This window comes from Eupeodes corollae, chromosome 1 (assembly GCF_945859685.1).
Source record: "Eupeodes corollae chromosome 1, idEupCoro1.1, whole genome shotgun sequence".
Taxonomy (NCBI): domain Eukaryota; kingdom Metazoa; phylum Arthropoda; class Insecta; order Diptera; family Syrphidae; genus Eupeodes; species Eupeodes corollae.
Genome location: NC_079147.1, coordinates 68,019,386 through 68,042,991, shown reverse-complemented (window position 1 = coordinate 68,042,991; position 23,606 = coordinate 68,019,386). Strand labels below are relative to the sequence as shown.

General features: G+C 32.6%; 1 protein-coding gene across 1 annotated transcript in view; it reads left to right on the top strand.

Moving 5' to 3' along the window:
• LOC129940050 (uncharacterized) overlaps positions 1 to 14,957 on the top strand; it is a 77,965-nt gene extending 63,008 nt beyond the window's left edge. Inside the window, exon 14 of the mRNA XM_056048278.1 lies at positions 12,670 to 14,957. Within this exon, the coding sequence (XP_055904253.1) occupies positions 12,670 to 13,155 (486 nt within the window). The 3' untranslated portion in view covers positions 13,156 to 14,957. The remainder of the gene's footprint in view (positions 1 to 12,669) is intronic.
• The last annotated feature ends 8,649 nt before the right edge of the window (positions 14,958 to 23,606 follow it).

Genomic DNA, 23,606 nt, shown 5'->3' with positions numbered 1-23,606 from the left:
AGAAAGTATACTCTTTCTTCGTAGATTTCCAAACAGCTTTCGATCGGGTGAATCGTAATGCACTGTTATATAATCTTTCGCAGTTGGGAATTTCATCAAAAATTTTTTCTGTGATTAAGGAAATGTACAATGGAACAAAACCAGTCTTGTGGGATGGTGCAATATTCTCAGATTAGTTTGAAACAACCACTGGAGTAAAGCAAGGATGTCTTCTCAGCTCGTAACTGTTCTCACTTTTTATCAATGACATTGTTGAAGATCTACCTGGAGGCATAAGGATATCTAATTCGGTTGTAAATAATTTATTATATGCCGGCGATCTTGTTATTCTATCTAAATCATCAGAAAACCTACAATTAATGATTAACCGATTAGCATCTTACTGCAACAGAAGGGGACTAAAAATTAATACGAAAAAATCTAAGGTCATGGTGTTTTCGCGTTCCTCCCGAAGTCAAAACGCGAAAAGGTGCTACTACAATAGAAATCTACTAGAAGTTACCAATGAAAATTAATATCTAGGCTTAAAACTTACCCACAATTTGAACTTAAACAATCATCTAAGAGAAAAAGCTAACACTTCACAAAGCTTGTTGAATTCTACATGGATAAAAGTATTTAGTAATAGTAGAATAATTCTTTCCGCCAAGTATAAGGTATACGAAGCGGCAGTAAAGTCAACGGTCTGTTAAGCATGTCAATTCTGGGCTGCAGATATGAATATGAACAAATTGAACAGTTCCAGAGAAATTTCATAAAAAAACTCTTCAACTTTCCTCGAAACACACCAAACTATGCATCTACTTGGAAACAGGATTACCCAAACTGATAACAAGTACCCTTAAAGTGCACTCTGATTTTATTATCAAGACATTATCCCATGACGACTCGAGGGTGACAAACGAGTTGAGGAATAAAGACTGATTGACTGCTAAGTGTGTCATATTGACTTTAATAACAACTTAAAGGAACAGCTGAACCGTATGAAAGAATGAGGACTTGCCTCTAGAAAAATTTGTTCTAAATGGTCGTAAAACCGACAGTAAATTGTTAAACTCTCAGCTTAACTACAATCTTGAGAAGAGAAACTACTTAAACGATACCTTAACATACCGAGAGATTTCTTTCATTTTTAAAGGGAGATGTGAACTACTCAGCCTAAACGGATGCCCATATAACGGGAGCTTTGATCAGTTCAAAGAGGACTGCTTCCATTTTATAAGTATATGCCCAATATTCAAGCCACACCGACGTTTCTTCTTTGGTAAAAATACCCCTTCCAATGCAAGACACCATTAAAATACTTAACGAGTGCGACTGGAAAACTAAGTAAATTTATAGAAGTTATCTTCAAGTATAGAATGCTTTTAGTTAGCGAACATGTTTAATTTGTAAATTTATCTATATAATTGTTATCTATAAAAAAACGTTTATAAGAATTATAATTCTTGTCAATCAGGCTGACGGCTTAGCTATAGCTTTAAAATTCATGTGTAAATTTAAATTTAAACAATTATTGAATTAATAAATGAATTTGTTACTTTCTTACTTTTTCAGTAATGCCTTCGATTAAGCCAAGATACTGGACACTCTCTAGTTTCTTTGTCATTTGTTGAGTATTGGTTTTTTGAAAGAACTGATAGGTTTCAAACATTTATCTAGGACAGATTAAGTATTGATTGATATTTGACTAACTGATCAATAATCATCCAACATCAACATCGCAACCTTAACGACCCAGAACTGGAAAATGCAAATCCCACTGTAGGGTTTGCTATTTATAATATCTTACTTCATTGGGCGCTTGTTTGAATATCAATAAGTTGAAAAGAATTATAAAATTTTCAAAATACAGTCCTTTAATTGCGACATATAACAACGTTTTTTTTTAAATTTAAACTTAAATTTGGATGAAAACCAACACGATATTACGATGGTATAGAAGTCGAGAATTGTCGGTCTTCCGATTTCTTCCTTCTATAATTTATCCTCGCCTTTAAGCCATTAGGATTATGTTCAAACTCGAAAATTTTTGTTTGAAGCAGATTTGTGTCAGGGGATTTTATTTCATTTCTTTAAAAATAAATTCAAAATTTCTCTAGGCTTAATAGAATTGTATGGAACTTTTTTAAAATTATTTTGTTAACATGGATTTTTTCAATAATATTTAAGTGCTATAGGAGGGTAACTTCCAAGAAACCATTATTAACTTCCCATAGGAAGTTATTGTAATGGGTCCGATTTGTCAATTTGATAATTTTGACATTTCTCGACGTTTCAAGGTCAATAGAGTCGAAATAAAAGATTTTTAGAAAGATGTCTGTGCGTGCGTGTGTACGTACGTTCGTACGTCCGTACGTCCGTACGTCCGTACGTTCGCGACGTTTTTTTCGTTGTCCATAGCTCAAGAACCAGAAGAGATATCGACTCCAAATAAATTTTGTTATACAGATAATAAGGCAGAAAGATGCAGAAAGGGCTCTCAAGAAAATTGCGTGGGTGGTTTTTTTACCATAGGAGTTTAAAAAAAAGGTGAAAATTTTGGTTAACCTTAAATATCTTACGAACCAAAAACGTTAGAGACTTGAATTAAATTTTATATAATAAACTTTAACGTGATCTTAAAGACGTATATTTTTTGAAAAAAAATCTATCTAACGGTTTTTTTATAAATCAAAAAAACTGAAAAAAAATTTGTCACCTCCTAAATTTAACGACTAACATATAATTTCATCTCCAAAACAATTTTGAGCAACGCAGAACAATGTTTTTGAAATCTGACAAAATTTTGAGAAAAATCGAATTGACAGTTTTTTTTTATAAAAAATAAAAATCTAAAAAAAACATTACTCAAAGTTGGTAAAAATTGAATATCGATTCAAATATCTTTTCAAAAACTTAAAATTTATGCTTCAAGCTTATTTTATCTTATAAGAAATATTGTTTTCAACATTCGATAAAATTTTGAAAAAAATCGAATTGACAGTTTTTTTACAAAAAATAAAAACCTAAACAAAAATTAATAAAAGTTGGTAAAAATTCATTTTCGACTCAAATATCTTTTCCAAACTTTAAGATATTGGATAAAATTTACTTTTATCTTTCAAAAAATATTGTTGTCAACATTCAGTAAAATTTTGAATAAAATCGAATTGACAGTTTTTTTACAAAAAATTAAAAACCGAAAAAACATTATTATTTATTATTGATTTCCGACTCAAATATCTTTTCAAAACTTTGAAATATTGGCTTCAAACTAATTTTATCTTATAAGAAATATTGTTTTCAACATTCAGTAAAATTTTGAGAAAAATCGAATTGACAGGTTTTTTTACAAAAAATAAAAACCTAAAAAAAATGTATAAAAGTTGGTAAAAATTGACTTTTGACTCAAATATCTCTTCAAAAATTTTAAACATTGGCTTCAAACTTATTTTATTTCACAGAAAATATGGTTTTTAATGTTCAGTAATTTTCATAAAGTTTTTTCATAAAAAATAAAATCTACAAAAAATAGTACGCAAATTTGGTAAAATTGATACGATTAGATATAGACAAACTTTTAAGCAAGACAAATCGACAGACGGGATGGGAAGTTATCAGTGTGGGTCGCATCCCAGGCTTTTTTTTTGTTTTTAAATTTTATCAAAAACTCTTGAATCGGTTTAAAATATTTATTTTTTTAAACAAACTCTTTTTTTTACAATGTTTGATAATCATATATTGTTTTATATTTCAAAAAATATACATACAGTGCCGTTCGAAAAATGTTGATTAAACTTTTTTGTTCCATTTTTTTTCGAATTTTGTCAAATTAACACATAACAAAATATTTTTTGTTGAGGATTTGTTTTATTATGCTGTTCAAATAGTTTTATGAATTTTGAGATTTTTCTATACTGAGTTTTTTAGGTACCAGCCTCAGTTTTAAGGATTAAAGAAAAATTCTTAACTGATGCAGTTTCTTGTATTGCTTCTCAGAAGTCATGTTGTATTTAATTAGTACGTTGTTTAACCTCCTCTTGCTTTTATTAAGGCTGCACATCAATGAGACATTGAATGAGGAAGGTATCGTGTTCCAGGTCCGCGTTAATAGTAGTTTTTTTTTTTTTTAATTTATCAACTGACTGTGGGCGCTTCTTCACAACCCCAAGTTTCATTATAGACCAATTATTCTCCATTGGATGAAAATATAGACTGTAGGGTGGTCAAACTACATCGATATTATTTTCTTCCTCCTATCTTCAGCATGGAGCTTGAATTGTGATTCGTCCGAAAAGATGACATTATTCCTTCCACATGTCTTGAGTCCAATTTCAGCGCTCCTGAGCCCAGAGCAATCGTTTTTCTTTTACTCTTTTTGTAAAATCCAGCTACAGTACCGGCTCTAGGTCCCGCTTTTACGAGCCTGTTTCTCACTGAGATTGACTAAATTTATTTGCTCGATATAAATCATTTTTAAGGTCCATCGAAGTCCTGAACCGATGTTGACGACTTTACAACGCCAAAAAACGATCTTCCACTGGGGTTGTTTTTTGGCCTCCTGAGCCTTTGATCCTGTTAGTCTCACGATATTTTTTTCAAATTCCATGACACAAAATATTGGCTTTAAGTTCCGAAATGATTTTTCACATTTTTTTCCACAAAATCACTTCGGTTGGTATTGGACTACGATCACGAGCCAATTGCAATACTTATTGATAATAACATCAATTTGTATACACTGTTTGTGTGACATGTTGCTGCCAAGTGTAAAAAAAACCGTAGCGTTCCAAAATTCCAAGAACTGATCTCCAAAACTTTTCGACAATTTAAAATAGCAAAAACGGGTCAACGTCAGCATTTTTTTTAAAATATAAGCATTAAATAACTGCGTACTAATTGAAAAAAAAAGGCATTTAAACTGTTTTCAAAAAAATAAGTATATATTAAATGTTTTCTTGCAAAATGAAATTAAACTTCAATTTTTGAAGACATACTTATTCTCCAGATATTATATTAAGTTTTAAAATATAGGCACTCTTCTAAAATAGGCTGTAAGAAATTGAAGATGCCCAGTACTGCATTTTATTTTTAGGAAGAAATTTTATACGTTTTAAGGTCTTTTTAAATATTTGTACTGTTCAACATTGGTAATAACTCGCAACGGGCCGGATTCATCGAAGCACGAAACTGTTACTTAAATTTCGTCATAAACGCTCCTCTCTTTGAAAATTCCACTAACTCCACTCTTATGAGTCGCAACCAACTTCGATACCAATTTGTTAGTGCTTACGGCTTAAGTTGATGCATACAAGACAAAAATTAATATCTAATAAGATTAAGGGCAACATTTTAAGTACATCACAGCAAATCATTTGTCCGCATTGTCATCGCCATCGTCGTCGGACGTTGTAGCTTTGTAGCTTCATTTTAGACAGAATACTCACAAAAACTTAGTTTATATTGAACATTTACGAGCATAGAATATTGACTCTTGACAGGAATAGAAAATCCCAAGTAATCCACTTTATGGACTCACAAAATTTTATCGCTAAATTTAGAAAGCGCGACTTATACCAAGGCTGGAGCTGGCTGAAGCCGTATAGATAGAATGGGACAATCCCTCTGTCAATTTGTATCACAAGTCCATCGTGCATTCAAGCATAATTCAATTCAATTTCTCTCTATCTCAATATCCTATTTTTCTGTCTCTTTCTATTATGCTTTACTACCACAGACCGTAGTAAATAATCCCTTAGGAGCTTAGCGGTCTCTTCCAAAAGGAACATACATATATTTTCTGCCCGTTCCCATCCTATTCCTAGGGCTTTTGTCGAATATTGATTTCGAAGTAAAGCCTTTTTGACAAGCAATGCTGAATATTCGTGAATAAATTCATGCGATAAACAATTATACGCTATATGAAATACAAGTAAGCATAGGTGCCTATAAACTACCCTTAGGTACACATACATATACAAGTGATAAGATAATTCCTAAATGCGATACGAAAATTGTTTGTATTATTTTGTAAAGGTGATTAACTGATTATTTGTCACCGAATAAGTTAACAAAGGCAGATTTGGTTGGTAACGAGACGCACCGTAACCCGGAGAGGAAAGCGATGGTGGGGGAATGTATTTAAGCTTATGTTTAATTTTAATGTTTAAAGCTCTATAACTATTATATAGGAAATTGGTTTTAATTCAATCTACTTATTTGTATAAAGGAAATAATATATTATGCAATTGTATCGCGCTAAATGGAATGAAATTAATTTAGAATTTAGAACTTAAATATGTTTGTAAGTTCATTTAGAAACATTAATTATTATTTTTGAATGAATTAAATTTTAAATGGAATTTCATCATTCAGTTTTTGACATAAATCATCTCTTAAATTATAAAGGGTAAATAATGAAATTATATTTGTTTAAAAGTTGTACATATCCAGGCAGCTACATAAATAAGATATTTTTAGAATGTTGTTTCAAAGTTAATTAAAGTTTTAATAAATTAAACAAAATTTAACTTGGGTATGTAGCAATGCTTGCTTTGGTTCTAGCTGATATTCTCTATACCTTTTTTGTACAGTGAATGGCTCACCTTAAATGTTTCGTTGTGAAGGTTTAAAAGGTGCTAGGTAATTTAAAAAGGTCACTAGGGTGCACGTTTTTCTTTATTTATATAAACAATGTTACAATTATACAAAATAAAATCAGTTATCCTAGAATGTAAGTAATTGAAAGATGAGTTTTCTATACAAAAATCCAAAGGTACTTGTGGAGTAAGGCACTTAAGCAAGTTCCACTTATCCTGATATTATTATACCTACTTAAACGAGATTTTTTTATTCGGGCTTAGTTTATGTAAGCATAATGCATAGGTATCCTTTAGCTAGCGCAGTAGTAAAAGTACTAGTAATGTAATAGAAAATTTTTCCTTTATAACGCCCTTATAGTCGGGTTTTGAATATTGATTCGGTATTGGAATCATCAAGATCAAATAACCAATCTTTGATTTTTTTAGTAAAAACATTTATGTTTTGAATACCTCAGATAGAGTATGGAAGTTTTTTTTTTAAATATTATGTTGGGGCAGTGAACGAGTAAAATAGGGACAAATTAGTAACATGAAAAATTCTCTTAGTACTTTGAAAATATATAAGTGTTTTATTGGTAAGGTTTTAAGCCTTTTAAATAACGGCTAACTATGATTGCGATAAGAGATAATGCGTATCAATGTTTCTGTGTAATGAATATACGATCAAGTGTATTTAAATATGTCCCACCCCAAATATTTATTCCATATTGCAACTTGGAGTGTGCAAGACCATAGTATATTTTACATAATACTTTTCTAGAGCAATATGGTTTAATGATAAACACTTGTGTGAACAAAAGTTTTTCTATAAAAATTTGTTAAGCGACAATTTTGAACCGGTAAGATACATTTTCAAATGCATCGAAATGAAGGTTATTATTAATTAAACTATCTCAAAAAATCTTTAATGATAATAATTTCGTTTTTTCGCTGATAAGCAATTTATGAAAAGTGAACCAAATCCTTAATTTGTCTAAGTCTTCCCAAGCCTTAATAATACTCGTACATTCAAGCTGATTTTGATACAAATAACTAAAGTAACAACAAAAGCAGTTACTAAGCCATATAATTGTTACTTAATATTTTAAGTAATATTCAAATAATAAAAAGAGGCTGGGGTGCGACCCACACTGATAACTTTCCATCACGTCTGTCGATTTGTCTTGCTTAAAAGTTTATCTATATGTACTCGTATCAATTTTTACCAAATTTGCGTACTATTTTAAGTAGATTTTATTTTTTATGAAAAATCGGACTGTTGGATTTTTATATAAAAATTGATTAAAACAATATTTTTTGTGAAATTAAATAAGTTTGAAACCAATATTTTTTATTTTTGAAAAGCTATTTGAGTTGAAAGTAAGTTTTTACCAAGTTTTATTATTGTTTTTTTTTTAGAGTTTTATTTTTTGTAAAAAAACTGTCAATTCGATTTTTTTCAAAATTTGTCTTAATGTTGAAAACAATATTTCTTATAGAAAAATTTGTTTGCAGCCAATATTTTAAATTTTTAAAGAGATATTTGAGTCGAAAATCAATTTTTACCAACTTTTATACATTTTTTGTAGGTTTTTATGTTTTGTAAAAAAACTGTCAATTCGATTTGTCTCAAAAATTGTCCTAATGTTGAAAGCAATATTTCTTAAAAGAAAAATTTAGTAAGAAGCTATTATCTCAAAGTTTAAAAAAGATATTTGAGTCGAAAATCATTTTTTACCAACTGTTGTTAATTTTTTTTTCAAATTTTTTGTCAAAAAAACAGTCAATTCGATTTTTTTTCTAAATTTGACTGAAAGTTGACAACAATATTTCTTGAAAGATCAAAGTAAATTTAAGAAAATATCTCAAAGTTTTGAAAAGATATTCGAGTCGAAAATCAATTTTTACCATCTTTCATAAATTTTGTTTAGGTCTTTATTTTTTGTAAAAAAAACTGTCAATTCGATTTCTCTCAACATTTTTCAGAATGTTTAAAACAATTTTTCTTATAAGATAAAATAAGCTTGTAGCCTAAATGCCAAGTTTTTGACAAGATATTTGAATCGATATTCAATTTTTACCAACTTTGAGTAATGTTTTTTTAGATTTTTAATTTAAAAAAAAACTGTCAATTTTTCGTTGCACATAATTGTTTTGGAGATGAAATAATATTTTAGTCGTAAAATTTTGGAGGTCACAAATTTATTCTTTCAGTTTTTTTGTTTTATAAAAAAATCGTTAAATGGTTTTTTTTTCAAAAAAATATACTTCTTTAATATCACGTTACAATATATTACATAAAATTTAATTTAAGTCTCTAGCGTTTTTGGTTCATACGATATTTAGGATTAACCAAAATTTGCACCTTTTTTTTCAAACTGCTATGGTAAAAAAACCACCCACGCAATTTTCTTGAGAGCCCTTTCTGCATCTTTCTGACTTATTATCTGTATAGCAAAATTTATTTGAAATCGATATCTTTTCTGGTTCTTGAGCTGTGGACGACGAAAAAAACGTCGCGAAGGTACGGGCGTACGAACGTACGTACACACGCACACACAGACATCTTTCTAAAAATCTTTTATTTTAACTCTAGGGACCTTTAAACGTCGAGAAATGTCAACAGTTTTAATTTGAAAAATCGGACCCATTACAATAACTTCCTATGGGAAGTTTATAATGTTGGGTCGAGGACCGAACCTTGGGGAACGCCATTTTTCAAAACACGTTTTGTACTAAATACTCCATTTTCCTTAACCTTTTGTGTATATTTTTATGGTAGATGTTAATCCAACCAATCAAAGCTCCCTTAAATCCAGCTCTATACAATTTATAAGGAAAGAGCTTTATAGTCAACCATATCAAATTCTTTTGTCATATAAGTTATTTTTTTGGTTCAAAAAACCCTCTTTTCTCAAAAAACTTCAAGAAAGTTGATAAGAGCGATTTTATTCTATAATTAGAAACATTTCTTTCATTACCCTTTTTATATACCGGAGTGACCTCTGCATATTTAAGCGATTTTGGAAAACAACCTTTATCAACACAAAAGTTCAACCCCTTGCCATACCATTTTTTTTTAAACGAGCTCGTTATGGTATCATTTGTACATAAACTTTTATTTTTATAAGATAAACTAAGCTTAAAGGCTTCTAGAGAGTTAACCCTAGAAAGATAACCATATTTTATAGACCATAAGTGATACACATGATTTATACGTCCATTCGACGTAGGTTATCTCTAGGGTTAATTGTATCAAATACCATATTGTTTGTTTGCATGTCTTCACTAAATTCTCAAGGATTTTTTTATTTGTTTTAGAAGATCTGTTGTCATTCAAGGCTTTAAGTGTTTTTTTATTAGAGATAGATAGAGTAAGATTCAAAAGTTCAAGACTTAATGTCATTTCCTAGTATGAGAAAGAACAGATAAAAAGCAGTGGATGGGTCAATTTTCAAATAAATCGGCTACCAAAATACACATGTACGTACATTTTTCCTTTAACAAGTTGTAGTTTTAAATTTTTTATTTCCTTTAATGAAGATATGGTGATCTGTGATTTTGTAATCAAACACCTCACCTGGAAGAACATTTATACAATGTTTACATGAGACTCAAAGAAGAAGTCGTAACTCGAGTTAGTTCATTAATAAAACTTTTAGGTCCATAATATCTCCCGAAACAAATAATATATTTTCTTTCAATTCACTAACCAAATCATTTAGATCTTTAATAAAGGTTGGAAAATATATCTTCCTTCCATTTTCTTGCTCTTTATTCATTGTGATCGGATTTTGTTCAAAATGCGCCGTTTTGTTCAATAATCTGTTTTCATCTAGACGCCGACTTCACAATACATCCTTCGTAGAAGCCCCTCTCCTTATTTGCGAAGAATTCGGACAGCCACTTTTTACAAGCCTCATTTGAGTTCAACTCTACACCATCAAGGGCGTTTGCCATGAACAGGAACAGGTAGTAATCACTTGACGCTTTGTCCGGGCTAAATGGTGGAAGTGGTAAAACCTCCAATCCGAACTCCCGTAGCTTCTGCCGAGTCATCAAAGAAGTGTGTGGTGTGGCGCTGTCAAAAATAAGCAAAACCTTCCTGACCGTCAATCCCGCCTTGCAACTATTTTTGACCACGACCATTTTTCGTCTCTAGTCAGCATCCGCTTCAAAAATGGGTCGAGTTAGTTCCATTTCAGCAGCATATGGCAGGCGTTGATTCAATTCAGAAGGTTTATTTGCGTCAAATCATGCGGCACCTTTTTTTGTATCTAACCTTCTGCAAATAGATTAAAATGATGACTGACATCTCCTGGGCGATGTCACAAAATGCCACATGCCAGTCTTACTCAATGTTTTGCATGATTTGATCGGTATTCGTCGTCACCGGTCTACCGTTTTCACCGGCTCTGAATCGTTGAAACCAGTTCTCAAAAACATAATTAATCTCACGGACTTTTCTGTAGCGGGTTCGTCTTTAATGAAGGAAAACTTTAAAATAACTTTCGGCGTTAGTAAACATGACGTGTGTAGCTGTTGAATACAATAATAAAGGTAATCAGTCATAGCGTCATTTTGTAGGTTATGTCAAGACCCCTCACAAATGATGTATAGTATTGAAAGATGCGAGCTCTGTAGGGCTTTGTACATAACCGCATGATTCAAAATGGGGAAGGGAGATATTTTAAAATAAATATAGATTTGCTGAATTCATGAAGTCTGTAAATTCACAACATTGTTAGCAATTTATTGTCAAATTTAAATGAAAGTTTCAAAACTTCAGCGCTTAAAACAAACATTGTAGAACAGTTGCACGTATGTTGTCCTTTTGAGGGCCACGGTGGTGATTTGTGGCTCATTCACATAGACCCGCTAGTCTGCTACTTAACAGAGTCCCACAACAAAAAGCCTCAAGAGTTTAAATCACTCGATTTTTGTGGCCAATTCACGTGTCGACTCGGCACGAGTTAATATACCATATAACCACTCACTTAAACTGTGTGGCACGTAGAACTATCCTGTTTAAACCATATGTTTTTGGGGTCCATATCAACCAATTCAAGCCAAACAAATTTAGACATCATAGAATAATAGTGATCGCCGTTGACATTGATATCCTGGTCAGCATAATTTTTGAAAAAGTACGGACCCATAACGCCTCCAGCCCAAAATCCCAGCAAAGCAGTTACTTTATTTGGGGACATTGGCACGTCATGAATTCTGCGTAGAGTGGCGTTGTCCAAAATCCAGTAATTTTTCTTATTCACGTTCCCATTTTTATAAAAAATCTACCATGTTGCATAGTTTGTGACAGTCCAAGTTCTTGTGGGCGACACGGAATCGACTGCCTTGGAGGAACGGAACTTTTCTTAGTTCTTGAAAATAATAACTATCGTAAATAAACAACTAATGCCTTAACTTTTTTAGCAGTACCCGTCATGTGATAATTAGAAGCGTAGGAATATCATTCCAAAAGTCTTGGGTTCAATTCCTGTTTTGTATTACCTAAAACAGTAGGTCTCCCTCAATCCCGGACATTACTCGCAGACAAGAATGGTTGGGAGTTGAGGTCCTGGTGCTTTACGAGCTCCACCTGCGTTATTGCTTAAAACTTAAAGCTTTGACTTTAATTGTGTTTAATTATCCAACTACTATCATATTTTTTTAAACTCTTTAAATGGTTACCGTACAAAATATTTGTTTTTTTTTTTAAATCGATCAGAATTTATAGCACATTTCTTAAACAGCCAACTTTTTCCCTATATTCCAATATTAAATCAATAAATCCGTTCTAGTTGAAACACAAATTAAAAAAAAAAAAACAGAGAAAAATAAAAAACAATTCACAAAACCACATCGAGAATGAAAAAATAAGAAGTGAAAAACCAACCTCCACAAAGCACACACACGTACACCATCGTATCGTACAATGTCCATGACACCAGCGCAAAGCCACAGGACAAACCTAACTGGAAATAGTTCTTTTTGTTAGCCACTGCAACCAACGAACCAACTTTACACTCACTGTATCCTAAAATGACTCTAATTTCCTTTTTTTGTTCTCTTCTTCTTTTATTTTCATGATTAATGCGCTTTGCAGAATCCACCGCCACACATCTATTCCAATTCTATAGCCCAATGCACCCTGCCCCGCCACACGAATCACATGTGGCCGGGCTACAGTGGTGCAGTTCCCGGGGTGCGACCCCTGCAACCGATTCCATCGCTTCATCAATTACCGCAACAGCAGCAGTCAGTTGCACAGCAGTACCAACATCAGACAAAAGTCCAGCAGCAGCAACAGCAGCAGCACCAACACCAACAGCAGCAGCAACATCCGGAGCTCTCTACCACAAATTCAATACCAGCCTCTACGACGATAGCACTCCAGCATCTGGGTCAGAGTCAGAGGGCACGAATCTGTGTCGGCATCAGTGGAGTGGGTGGGGGCACAATTGGTCTCGGCAACAACGGTGTGGGCCTTGGCAGTGGACTGGGCAGCCATCATGGGGGAAGCAGTTGTCTGTCCGAAGACGAAGTCACCGTCCAGACACCGCTCATGGTTAAGCGCGAGAGCACCGTATGACTATAGGATTCGCACGGGGTCGGCGACACGGCCCTGTGATTTAGCCAGTATCCTCCACTAATTACATGTATCTGGTCTAGAAATAGTTGTATTTTTAAGAGTCTACCCTTCTCCCTCAAGTGGTCGAATTTTATTGTGTGTTATGTGTATGTTGTTTCAATGTGATGATTGAAACTTAAAGTCCGAATTTACTAAAAAACAAAAACAAAAAAATCTCCATAAAAGTTTGTATTTTTAATAATAACAATTAAAATAATTAACTACATTTTATCGAACACTGGACCGGTTTTCTTGCAAAACATTTCACACCCTGAAACAAATGCAAAAACAATTTTTATTTATTATTTTCTTTCGAATCCTGCGAAAATGCTCAAAGGATATTTGCCAAATATAAGAAAATAAAATACCAATTTTCATAGGAGCAGTAAATTATTATAATTTTATTTTTTAAGGTTTAAATACGATTTTTATTAATAAAATAAAAAAAAAATAAGTTGTAAAATAATATTGAATTTATATAATAAATGTAAAAATTAATTAATAGACGAAAAACAAAAACATAGATATAAATTTTAAATTAATGTCGAAACCTAAATGAAAATTTAATTTTATTGTAAGTATAAGAATAAAACAAAAAAAAATATATAATTAGAGTCAATATATTAAATGTATTCCAAATAAATTTTGTAAAATAAAAATAAAAAATATGAAAAAAATATTTAAAAAGTTATAAACTAATATGAATAAATATTTAAAAAAATAAACGAGTATCCTGAAAGAGGGGTACGCCTCAAGGAGTTAATACTGTGACTAAAAAAGGTAGATTTTATGTTAAAGTCTATTATATTAGATATTTTGTGAGTGAAAGCCACACCCCTGATGGCGATGAGGGAGGGAACCATCAAACAAGACGACTTAAAGTGGATACATTTGTTTTCATTATTTTGTTAAATAATTAAAGGTTTTTAGTAAATTTTGTTAGACTTAATTTATTAAAGTTCGTTTATGTACAAAAATATCTCAATTTCAAATAGACAATATTTATTTTATTTGTTAAATTTAATAAAAAACTTCAGAATTGTAGAAAAAAGCTCAAAATTATATTAATTCGGTGTCTAAAACTCTTTAAACTATAAAATAAGAAGAAATAAACCAAAATAAAACCTTCTTAAATTAACAAAGGAAAAGGACATTCCACTGCCAAAAAATATAAAAAATATAAGAAAACCGAAATTGAAATAAATCAGATCGGTCCTTTTTTTGGCATGACAGGGTGCACCAAAAATATTATTAATGCTTTTCTTACAAAATAAATTTTCCTTAAATTTAGTTTAGTTAAAGAATGTATCCAAATATTTAAGTGCATTTATTAAAATTGAAAACAAAAATTCAAAAAATATCAAAACTCATGCATAGGAACTGTAATATCTTAAGATTTTGCAATTTGAAAACAAAAACTTTAATTCACAATAAAAACAAAAGACAAAACGAAAAAAACTCATGCTCAAAATATTAATTGAGGAGTGTTGACGAAAAAATTACAAATCACATTTTTGTTTACAATAAATCAAACTTTTTTAACTTTTACCAGAATTCCGTAAAAAAATATCAATTTATTTAATAATACATACAAAAAACACTCCTCAAATTATTTTAAACAAATAAAACCAACTGTAAATACAAGGTATACAAAAAACATATTCAAAACAAAATAAATGTTTGTAATTAATAAATTATTAAAACCAAAAAAATAAAATTTAAAAAATATATGTAAATTTGAAATAAAAATAATAAAAATCGAATATAAGATACCAAACTAAATAAATTTTGTTATTACATAATCTAGTTTAATAATAAATTAATAATAGATACTATTGTGAATTATAATAAATAAATAAAACTAACAAAAGAAAAAATAATACTTAAAAATAAAAACAAAAAAAAAAACAAAACTTTCAAAAAGTTATTATACGTATTTTTGTTTTCTTTTTTCTTTGTTTTCTTATAGATAGAAAAACACAATTTATTTATTTGTCAAAGAAACAAACATTTTTGTAAATATGTAATCTTTAAAAAATCAAAATAAATATATTTAGAAATTTTAAGATGATATTATGGTGTAATTTTATGAATACCAAAAACGACAATTTGTGAACCTCCACATAAGAAAAAAACAATTAAAGCTGAATTATTTATTTAGATGATTATTAATTGTTTTGTGTAATAAGTGAACAGTTATTTATCTTCTTTGTTTTCTACCAAAAAAAAATTCAAAATTACCAAAAAAGAAATGATAAACAAATTATTAAAAAACAAAAGAAAAAGGAAAATATAGATTTAATAATTAAAAATAATAAAATATGCGTTTCTTTTATTTTCCTAAAACAAAAAAAAAAAACTTAGTGACATTATAAAAGTAAGTATCCGCGGGTTATCCATTTTGAGGTTTCAAAAGTATGAGTCTGCAATTCGACATTTTTCAAACTGTAGCTATCGCACGACGCATGCAAATTGTTTAAACCTACTTACTACAAAAATGCTGATTCTGCCACAGCCGTAAATCGTGATTTAAGAGAAGATTATGGTATACATAATCGTCCAACTACATGGCCAATTGATTGCGTGAAGAAATTTGAAAAGAATAAATTGGCTATAGATATGGTAAGTCCTGATCATCATCGTTTCATACGTGCCACAGAAAATATAGCTGCTGTGAAAGTGTTGTCAAAGACCCGAATATGTCGATTAATCGTCGATCTCAGGGTCTTACGGCACATATGGCGTAATTTTCATTTGGACCTACACCTACATCCATATGTATAAAGTATAGCTCACACAATAACTCAAGCCAGCACAACCTCGTATCGTAGAAACCTGGAATGGGTGCTTGAGCAACGGGGTGGACGGCGATTTTTCGAACACATTTTTTTTCAGCGACGAAGGACATTTCGGTAGGTATCTCCATAAACAAAATTGTCCTATTTCAGGTTCTGAGATTTCTCGAGTAATTGAAGAGATGCCATTACTTACTTAAGGCGACACTACAGTCCTGTGTGAACTATGGCCCTACAAAACAAACTTTTCTGATGTCTGCAGTTTCGTGATCCAAGTTGAAAGAGGTCACTTTCTATTGCGCTGTCCTGTGAGTATGGATTCGAAGACTTTCCAGGCCGAAGCATTGGAATCCATATGCTCTACGTGAACCAGCCACTCTTAGTCGTTGTACTTTTATCCTTCTGGTTATGTCAACGTCACTGTACAACTCATTATTCCATTTTCTCCAACGTAGATCACACGAAGAACTTTTCTCTCGAAACGACCCAAAGTGCTCTCATCCATTATTGTCATTGTCCATTCTTCTGTAACGTATAGCAGGAGGGGGATAATGAGGGTCTTATATAACGATACTTTGGTCCCTCAAAGGGAGCTTTGCTACTAGTCCAAAGAAACAGCGGTAAGAAAGAATTATTGTTTCTTTGATCTCAGCGCTGGTGTTGTTTTCTGCGTTACGACAGCATGTTCTTTGTTTAGCCCTCATTAACCGTTAAACCCATTTTTGCCGCCTCTGCCTCAATACTCACAAAAGCCCCATCGACATTACCTTGAGTTCTTCCTACTATGTCAATATCATCAGCATACTCTAGTAATTGGACAGATTTTTGAAAGAAAGTGCCTCTAGTGTTGACGTGTGAGCTCTGCACTATTCTTTCAAGCACGATGTTAAAAAAATCACATGACAACGCATCACCTTGTCTAAAACCTTTTTTGACATCGAAAGGTTCTGGTAAGTTGTTTCCAACCTTCATGGAGCAGCGTGAATTCTGCATGGTCATCCTGAACAAACGGACGAGTTTGGCAGGGATGCCAAAACTAGACATGGCTCTATACAGCCTGTCCCTGTATATGCTATCATATTATGCGGCTTTGAAATCGATGAAAAGATGGTGGATGTCGATTTGGTGTTCTTGGGTTTTTCCAGGATCTACCGTAATTTGAATATTTGATCAACTGTGGACTTTCCTGGTCTTAAACCACACTGATAAGGACCTATCAGGTTGTTGACGATATGCTTTAGACGTCCATATATTAAGGCAGAGAAGATTTTGTAAGCGATGTAAAGTAGGCTTGCAATACTTTCATATCTCTATAGTTTGTGTAGTTTAGAGGGTATCCTTTTTTAGAATCGGGAAAAAATACTGAGGTTCCATTCATCGGGCATGATTTCTTCCGACCATATCTTACAGATAATTTGGTGCATGCTCCTAACCAATTTATCTCCAGCTGCTTTAAAGAGCTCGGCATTCAATCAATCTGCTCCAGCGGCTTTTTTAGACTCCAGCTTTATGGCAATCTTTACTTCGTCTAATTCGGGAGGACGGGATTATTGGGTATCGTCTTCTGTGTTGAATTTATCATCCTGCCTGAAGAGATGATGTTTGGTCCTGAGGTTTGATTCTGCCTTACTTCTTCGAAAACGACGATGGAACGACTGTCATCGTCAATTCGGAGTATTATAGTCATATGACAAACAACTTTTATTGACTGTTATCGACGAATGCCACTTGGAGAATATGTCGTTTCAACAAGACCAACAAAAAAAAAGACGGTGCCACATGCCACACAACGAATATGGCTTTATTGCAAGGGACATTTCCTGGCCGCGTAATTTCTCGTCGTGGTGATATCAACTGGCCACCAAGAGCATGGGATTTGACACCGCTTAACCATGAGACCATGTATAAATAATAAATAAAAATAAAATATCATGAAAACTAATATTTTATATATGTTTAATTTAGTATTACTTTTAAAACCGAAAAATGGATAACAATATTTAATAAATCAGGTAAATTAATTACACCGCCCGGTCAGAAGTTGATGAATGAAGACAATATCATTATCAAACCTGCATTTAAAAAAAGCTTTATCCGATGTTCATAAGGAGGGAGGTTATACACATCAAACCCTCTTAAGCGATACGTATGAAGTTGCGTTGAACAGCTTCTATCCTATTCTTGTGGATCTCATAAAAAGGAGTATATACCTGGTATGTGTACTCAAAATAGAGGCAAACCAAAGTTTTATATAGACAGAGAGTAACATACAAAAAATTTGGTGGCGCAAAAGTCCGTTGAGAAATAGGGCCTAGTGACTTACAACTCTCAACCATTCCTGAGTGCGCTTAATGTTGTCAGGGATAGAGGGGACCTAAATTAGATTAGATTTAAAAAGAACTCCTAGATCTTTAAAACTACGAAATACGACATTTAATTGGGTTAAGGTTTAGCCCATTCTTTTTGAACCAAAAAACAAAACTGTAAATATCATTTTGGAGTTGTAACCTATCGTTTGAAGATCTCATGCTTTTGAAGATTTTCATATCATCCGAATAGAGTAAACTGTTACTATAACGTACACTAATGATGAACCATTAATAGCTTAGTTAAAAAGTATAGAACGTCGAACTCTTAATTTGGCAATGAATCGTTTATAGAGAGAACTTCTAAATTTAATTTTATAACAACTATTATGAAGATAAGATGAAATCCCTTTGATAAACTGAGGAGTAAGCTTCATTGCCTTAAGCTTAAATGTGATGATATCATAAGAAAGTTGGTCAAAATTTAAAAGTAATACGTGTAAATTCACTTGAGCTCTTGACCAAGTTCTAGGGTATTTGAGCAAAAATGCAAGTAGATAAGTAATTGTCCAACTTTTTTGCATGCAAACATGTTGTTGATAATATTCTTGCAGTTCAAATTTAAACAATCAAAAACAACTTTTTTTTCAAAAAGTTTGGACGTTTAAAAGTTAATATGGGGCCAGTCTCGCTATTATGGCAAAAAATTCTCATCTATTTTAACACGAGTGTCAATGAAAGATTACTGAAAGTTGGTATCAAACGCGCTACAATTTTCTCGAGTGCTAAGTTGTCTTTAGCAATTGATTTCCGTTTTATATAAGCAAACTTCCAGAAGTTTTAAGAGTCAAGCTAATAAAGTAACTAAAAGCTGAACTTTTAATACAGCTAACTTGCTGTAAGTTCATGAAGATAATATAGTCTAATAAGAGAAGCTCCTATTAAACCGAACTCAATGATGCTTCTAAGTAAGACTTAACTTCTTATGTGATCTAGTTAATATATATGGGAGGTTAGAGTCACCTATAAGAAGAATATTGCTATCCAAACAAACGATGAGAAAAACTCATCGTTTGATTCGAGCTGTAAAGAGGTTATAAGGATCAAAGATATATGTATGTCTCCCGATTTATAATTTCACCCCCATTGAGGAAAACCGGAATCAGTTCAAAGAAGCTAAAAATACCTGCAACGGACATATTCGACGCACTGAATTTTTGCATGACAAGAAATAAGGAGAAACACTAATTCACCGTCCCAAAGGTACGGAAATTATCTGGTCATTTGTATAAACCTTACGAAACACCACGTAATTCTCAGTTCCAACTCACGTCCACAATGACACTCCCTCTTTAAGCTCGATTGATAAAGACAATTTGCTTGCATCACAGTTTGCTGTTAATTCGATGCTGCCAATGAGTGACATTATTTCTCCTTCTTTGCTGGGGTAGAAATCACCTGTCAGACCATTCAATTCGAGTAATATTGGACGGGTTCAAATATGAAATCCACAAAATACACGCTAGTGTGCTCCAGGGTTCCGTTTTGTCTCCCATACTTTTCCTTATCGTGAAGAATTAAATGCTTAGAAAACTCAATGATGTCTCCTGTCACTAAAGCGTAACACTCCCCAATTGCCATTATCCATGGGTAGTACTTGCATCGAGGTGACTGAACAGCTTTAAGTTCTGTGTGCATCAGAAACCATTTGTTGTGGAATAATCACATATTTTACATCGCCAAAAATGCTGCTAAATGTTTACGTTTTCTCCGACGATGCAAAAAGTTGTTTATCCCATCTGATCTGTCTATAATTTACAAAGCTTTTATTCTTCTAAAACTTTAGTATAATTCTCATGTTTGGGCTGTTGCCGTAATAATTTACTTTGAGTCTTCTGGGTAGAATTGAAAAGAGAGCTATTAAAATGTTAGGAGATCGTTTACCTAACAAGACTCCGGCTTCTCTTGAACATTGCCGCAAGGTCTTATGTCCATCACTTTTTATCGTTATTATTATAAACAATGCTCTAGTGAAATAGTCAGTTATATTCCTGCCTACAAACAATTCAACCGTAATACCTGTACTTCTAGGAATGGCTGTCAGTTTACCCTTGAGCCCAATTTTGGACGTACTGGGATTCTTTCTTTAGCCGTACTACACGAATGTTGAATGCTTTACCAGGCTAAATATTTCCCACTAATTACAATGTGCAGATATTCAAAACTAATGTGCATCGGCATCTCCTTTATAATCCTGTCCTCCCTTCCTTATTGCTTGTGCTGTGTTTAATCATTAAACGGGTATTAATTACCCCTTGAGTGCACGCCAAATTTAAAAAAGAACGATTTTTTCCAGGCTTTTCTGGTTTTAAAGTGGTCAGATCTTATCTAGTTTTGTCTCGTCTGATCTTCTCTGTGCTTGTTTGGTCTTTTCTAGTCTTTTTTGGTCTTCAGTCAACCAACTAAGTCGATTCCCAGACACTCCAACTTGGTATTAAAAACTGTTGACAACAAGCTTAAGATCAATTAAGCTGGTGGAATCTATAATTTGAAACCCAATAGCACCTCTTTAGCATATCCTTAGGAAGAGAGTAATTTCTTAAAAGGTCAGTTGTCAAAACTCCATTCAACAACTAAGCAAATAGAACAATGAAGCAACTTCTTCCAACATTCCCAGATATAGAAAATGAATAATTAAAGAATATTTCAAAACGAGTCTTTACTTGACTTTCTTTCAACACATTATCTTAAAAAACCTAGAAATTCATTAATATAAAAATACCAATGGGAATTTTGCAAGGAGAACGTAACTATGGTACATTCCAACATAAACATTAAAAAAAAGAAAACTATTTAAGTGGCAACCTCACGACTTAATTGACAGAGGACCTATGTTTTAATAAAGGCGAACAAGTACCAACTATACCACCAGCAACCAGAATCATCACTGCAAAAATAGAAAACCAGAAGTCCTTGAAAACATGTAAATTCTTCCCAACTCATCCAGCCAAAGACCATCAAGGAGAGGCACCAGGACAAGTTTTAAAAGCAAAGACCAAAGGAACTATTTAGCTTGTTCCTTGTTTATATTAACATTGCACAACGTGTATATAGTCGTCCTCATCCTCATCCTAATCGCCGTCGTCGCGTCTCAGTCCGCGTCTCGTCCGTCAGTCGTCTTCCTTGCAACACACAAATACGTGTGCTTGGCGCTTGATGCTAGTCTGAATAACTTAGGTCAGCTTTCAATTCTATAGTGTTTTGGAGTTTTAATTCTTATATTCGTCAGATAAATGCGCGTTATTGTATCCTTGTATCCTTTTTGCTGGTATTTTGTATTATTTATACAGTTGAATGAAAATGTAAATTAAAAGGGTGGAATTATTTTAAAAATAAGAATAATTCCATGGTTCTGAGGAGCAGTGGCGGATTAAGGAATTAACAGTCCCTTAGAATTTATTTTCGTTGATAAAAGAAGAATTATGCCAGACTTAGCAAGGAAGTTAATTGAAAAAAGGTACTTTAAAGTGGTGATTGTGCTGGAGTTATGTACAAATTCAAATTTAATTTGTTTCCCCGTTTTATCGCCTTCATCCCTTATGAAAATTATCATAAATATCTTTATATTTATTGGAGATACTTTTATTGAATGAGAGAGTAGAAGACTTAAGTCCTAATTTTTACTTCTTATTAAAATTATTGTTAATTCATTTTAATAAGGCAAGGCAGTAGGCAGCCAACTTATTCTTTATGCAAAATTAAAATTTCCCAATATTTTGACGCCCCTTAAAAGCTTTTCGCCCAAAGAAAATACTTATGTTTGGTTTAAGTGTAAGTCCACTTGTATGTATATTAGGGGCTTCAAAAGATGTTTCCCTTCAAGAATATTAACAACATTTCTTTACGTAGGTATACCTAAGTTTTACGTAGTTATGCTTTCCGATTTTAATAATTTTCTTCGCATAGTTAATTTGACCTATTTCTATGCATTACAGAGAATAAGCTTAAGCACTTGTAAAATATTTAAATTAACAAATGAAAAAATAAAAATGCATGATAGAATAATTAATATTTTTTTGTTTAGGTTTTTGATTTTTGTAATGCGCTTTTGTATTTCAGATGGAAATTTTATATGGCTTAACTTTTAGAATTTTATAATTAAAATGAAAGCTTTATAATATATTCCACGGAAATGTTGTCAGTATGTATTTTGTTTTGATTATTATGCATTTCTTTTAATGGCCAGTTAGGTATAAACTGAACTCCAAATAACCTTGTTCTTGTTCTTCAAAAGAACGTCATTTTAAGTGCTTGTACACTTTGAGAGATTTTCTAGGAAATGCCTTGAAAGACTTCAACGACGCGACCTAAGGAAATCCTAAGGGTTTTTAAAGTCAGTCTATATGGAAACGTGATAATAATGTATGAAGGCGATACAATTTATCAATCTAATGTTCGACATAATATAATTCAGGACAACGTTTGTGACCGTATAGCGGTAAATACGAGGTAAATGTTGTCCTCTAAGTGGTCAAGCCTCTTTAAATCGCACAATCTTGGAGGCCAATGCACGTATCTGTAAGGTTAAACTATGCGGCCCACCCAACTTTGTCCCTATCTAACTGTCTCCAGAGGTCGTCTTTCATCTAAATGCGTCACCTGAGTAGCGGTCCTTCTCTACTAAGCATTCCCTAGTAATTGGACTCAAAGACTTTCTGGGCTGTGACCTTACTATTCTGGCTAGATCAGTGTTAATGTAAATACTTGGTCAATAGTAGACTTTCCTGGTCTGAAGGCACGCTGATATGGACCTATTGACGAATGACTTCAGACGTTCACATAGTACGGCAGAAAAAATCTTTTACCAATGTTTAGGAGACTGATGCTTTCTATTGTTGGTGCAATTTGTAAGGGTTCATAGAGATTAAACTCATTGAGCATACTTTCTATCGACCACATTTTTCAAACGAGTTCGTGAAAACTCCTTACCAAGTCATCGCTTACTGTTTTGAATAATTCGGCAGCATTGATGTGAGATCAAGCAGCTGGTTTAGACTTCAGTTTCGATATAGCTATCTTCAGTTCGTCGAGTTACATAGGAATTTGATTCATCATCACCGTTATATAATTTGCAGAAGTGGTTTCTCCATATTCTTAACATAGACTGCGGTTCTCCTATGATGTTCCCATGATCGTCCTTACAGGTTTTCGTTTCAAAGCTGGTACCCTTGAAAAGTTTTTTGTTTGCACCTTTTAGTAAAATTTACGAGCCTGATTCCTGTTATGACATCCCTCTTTATCCTCGATCTCG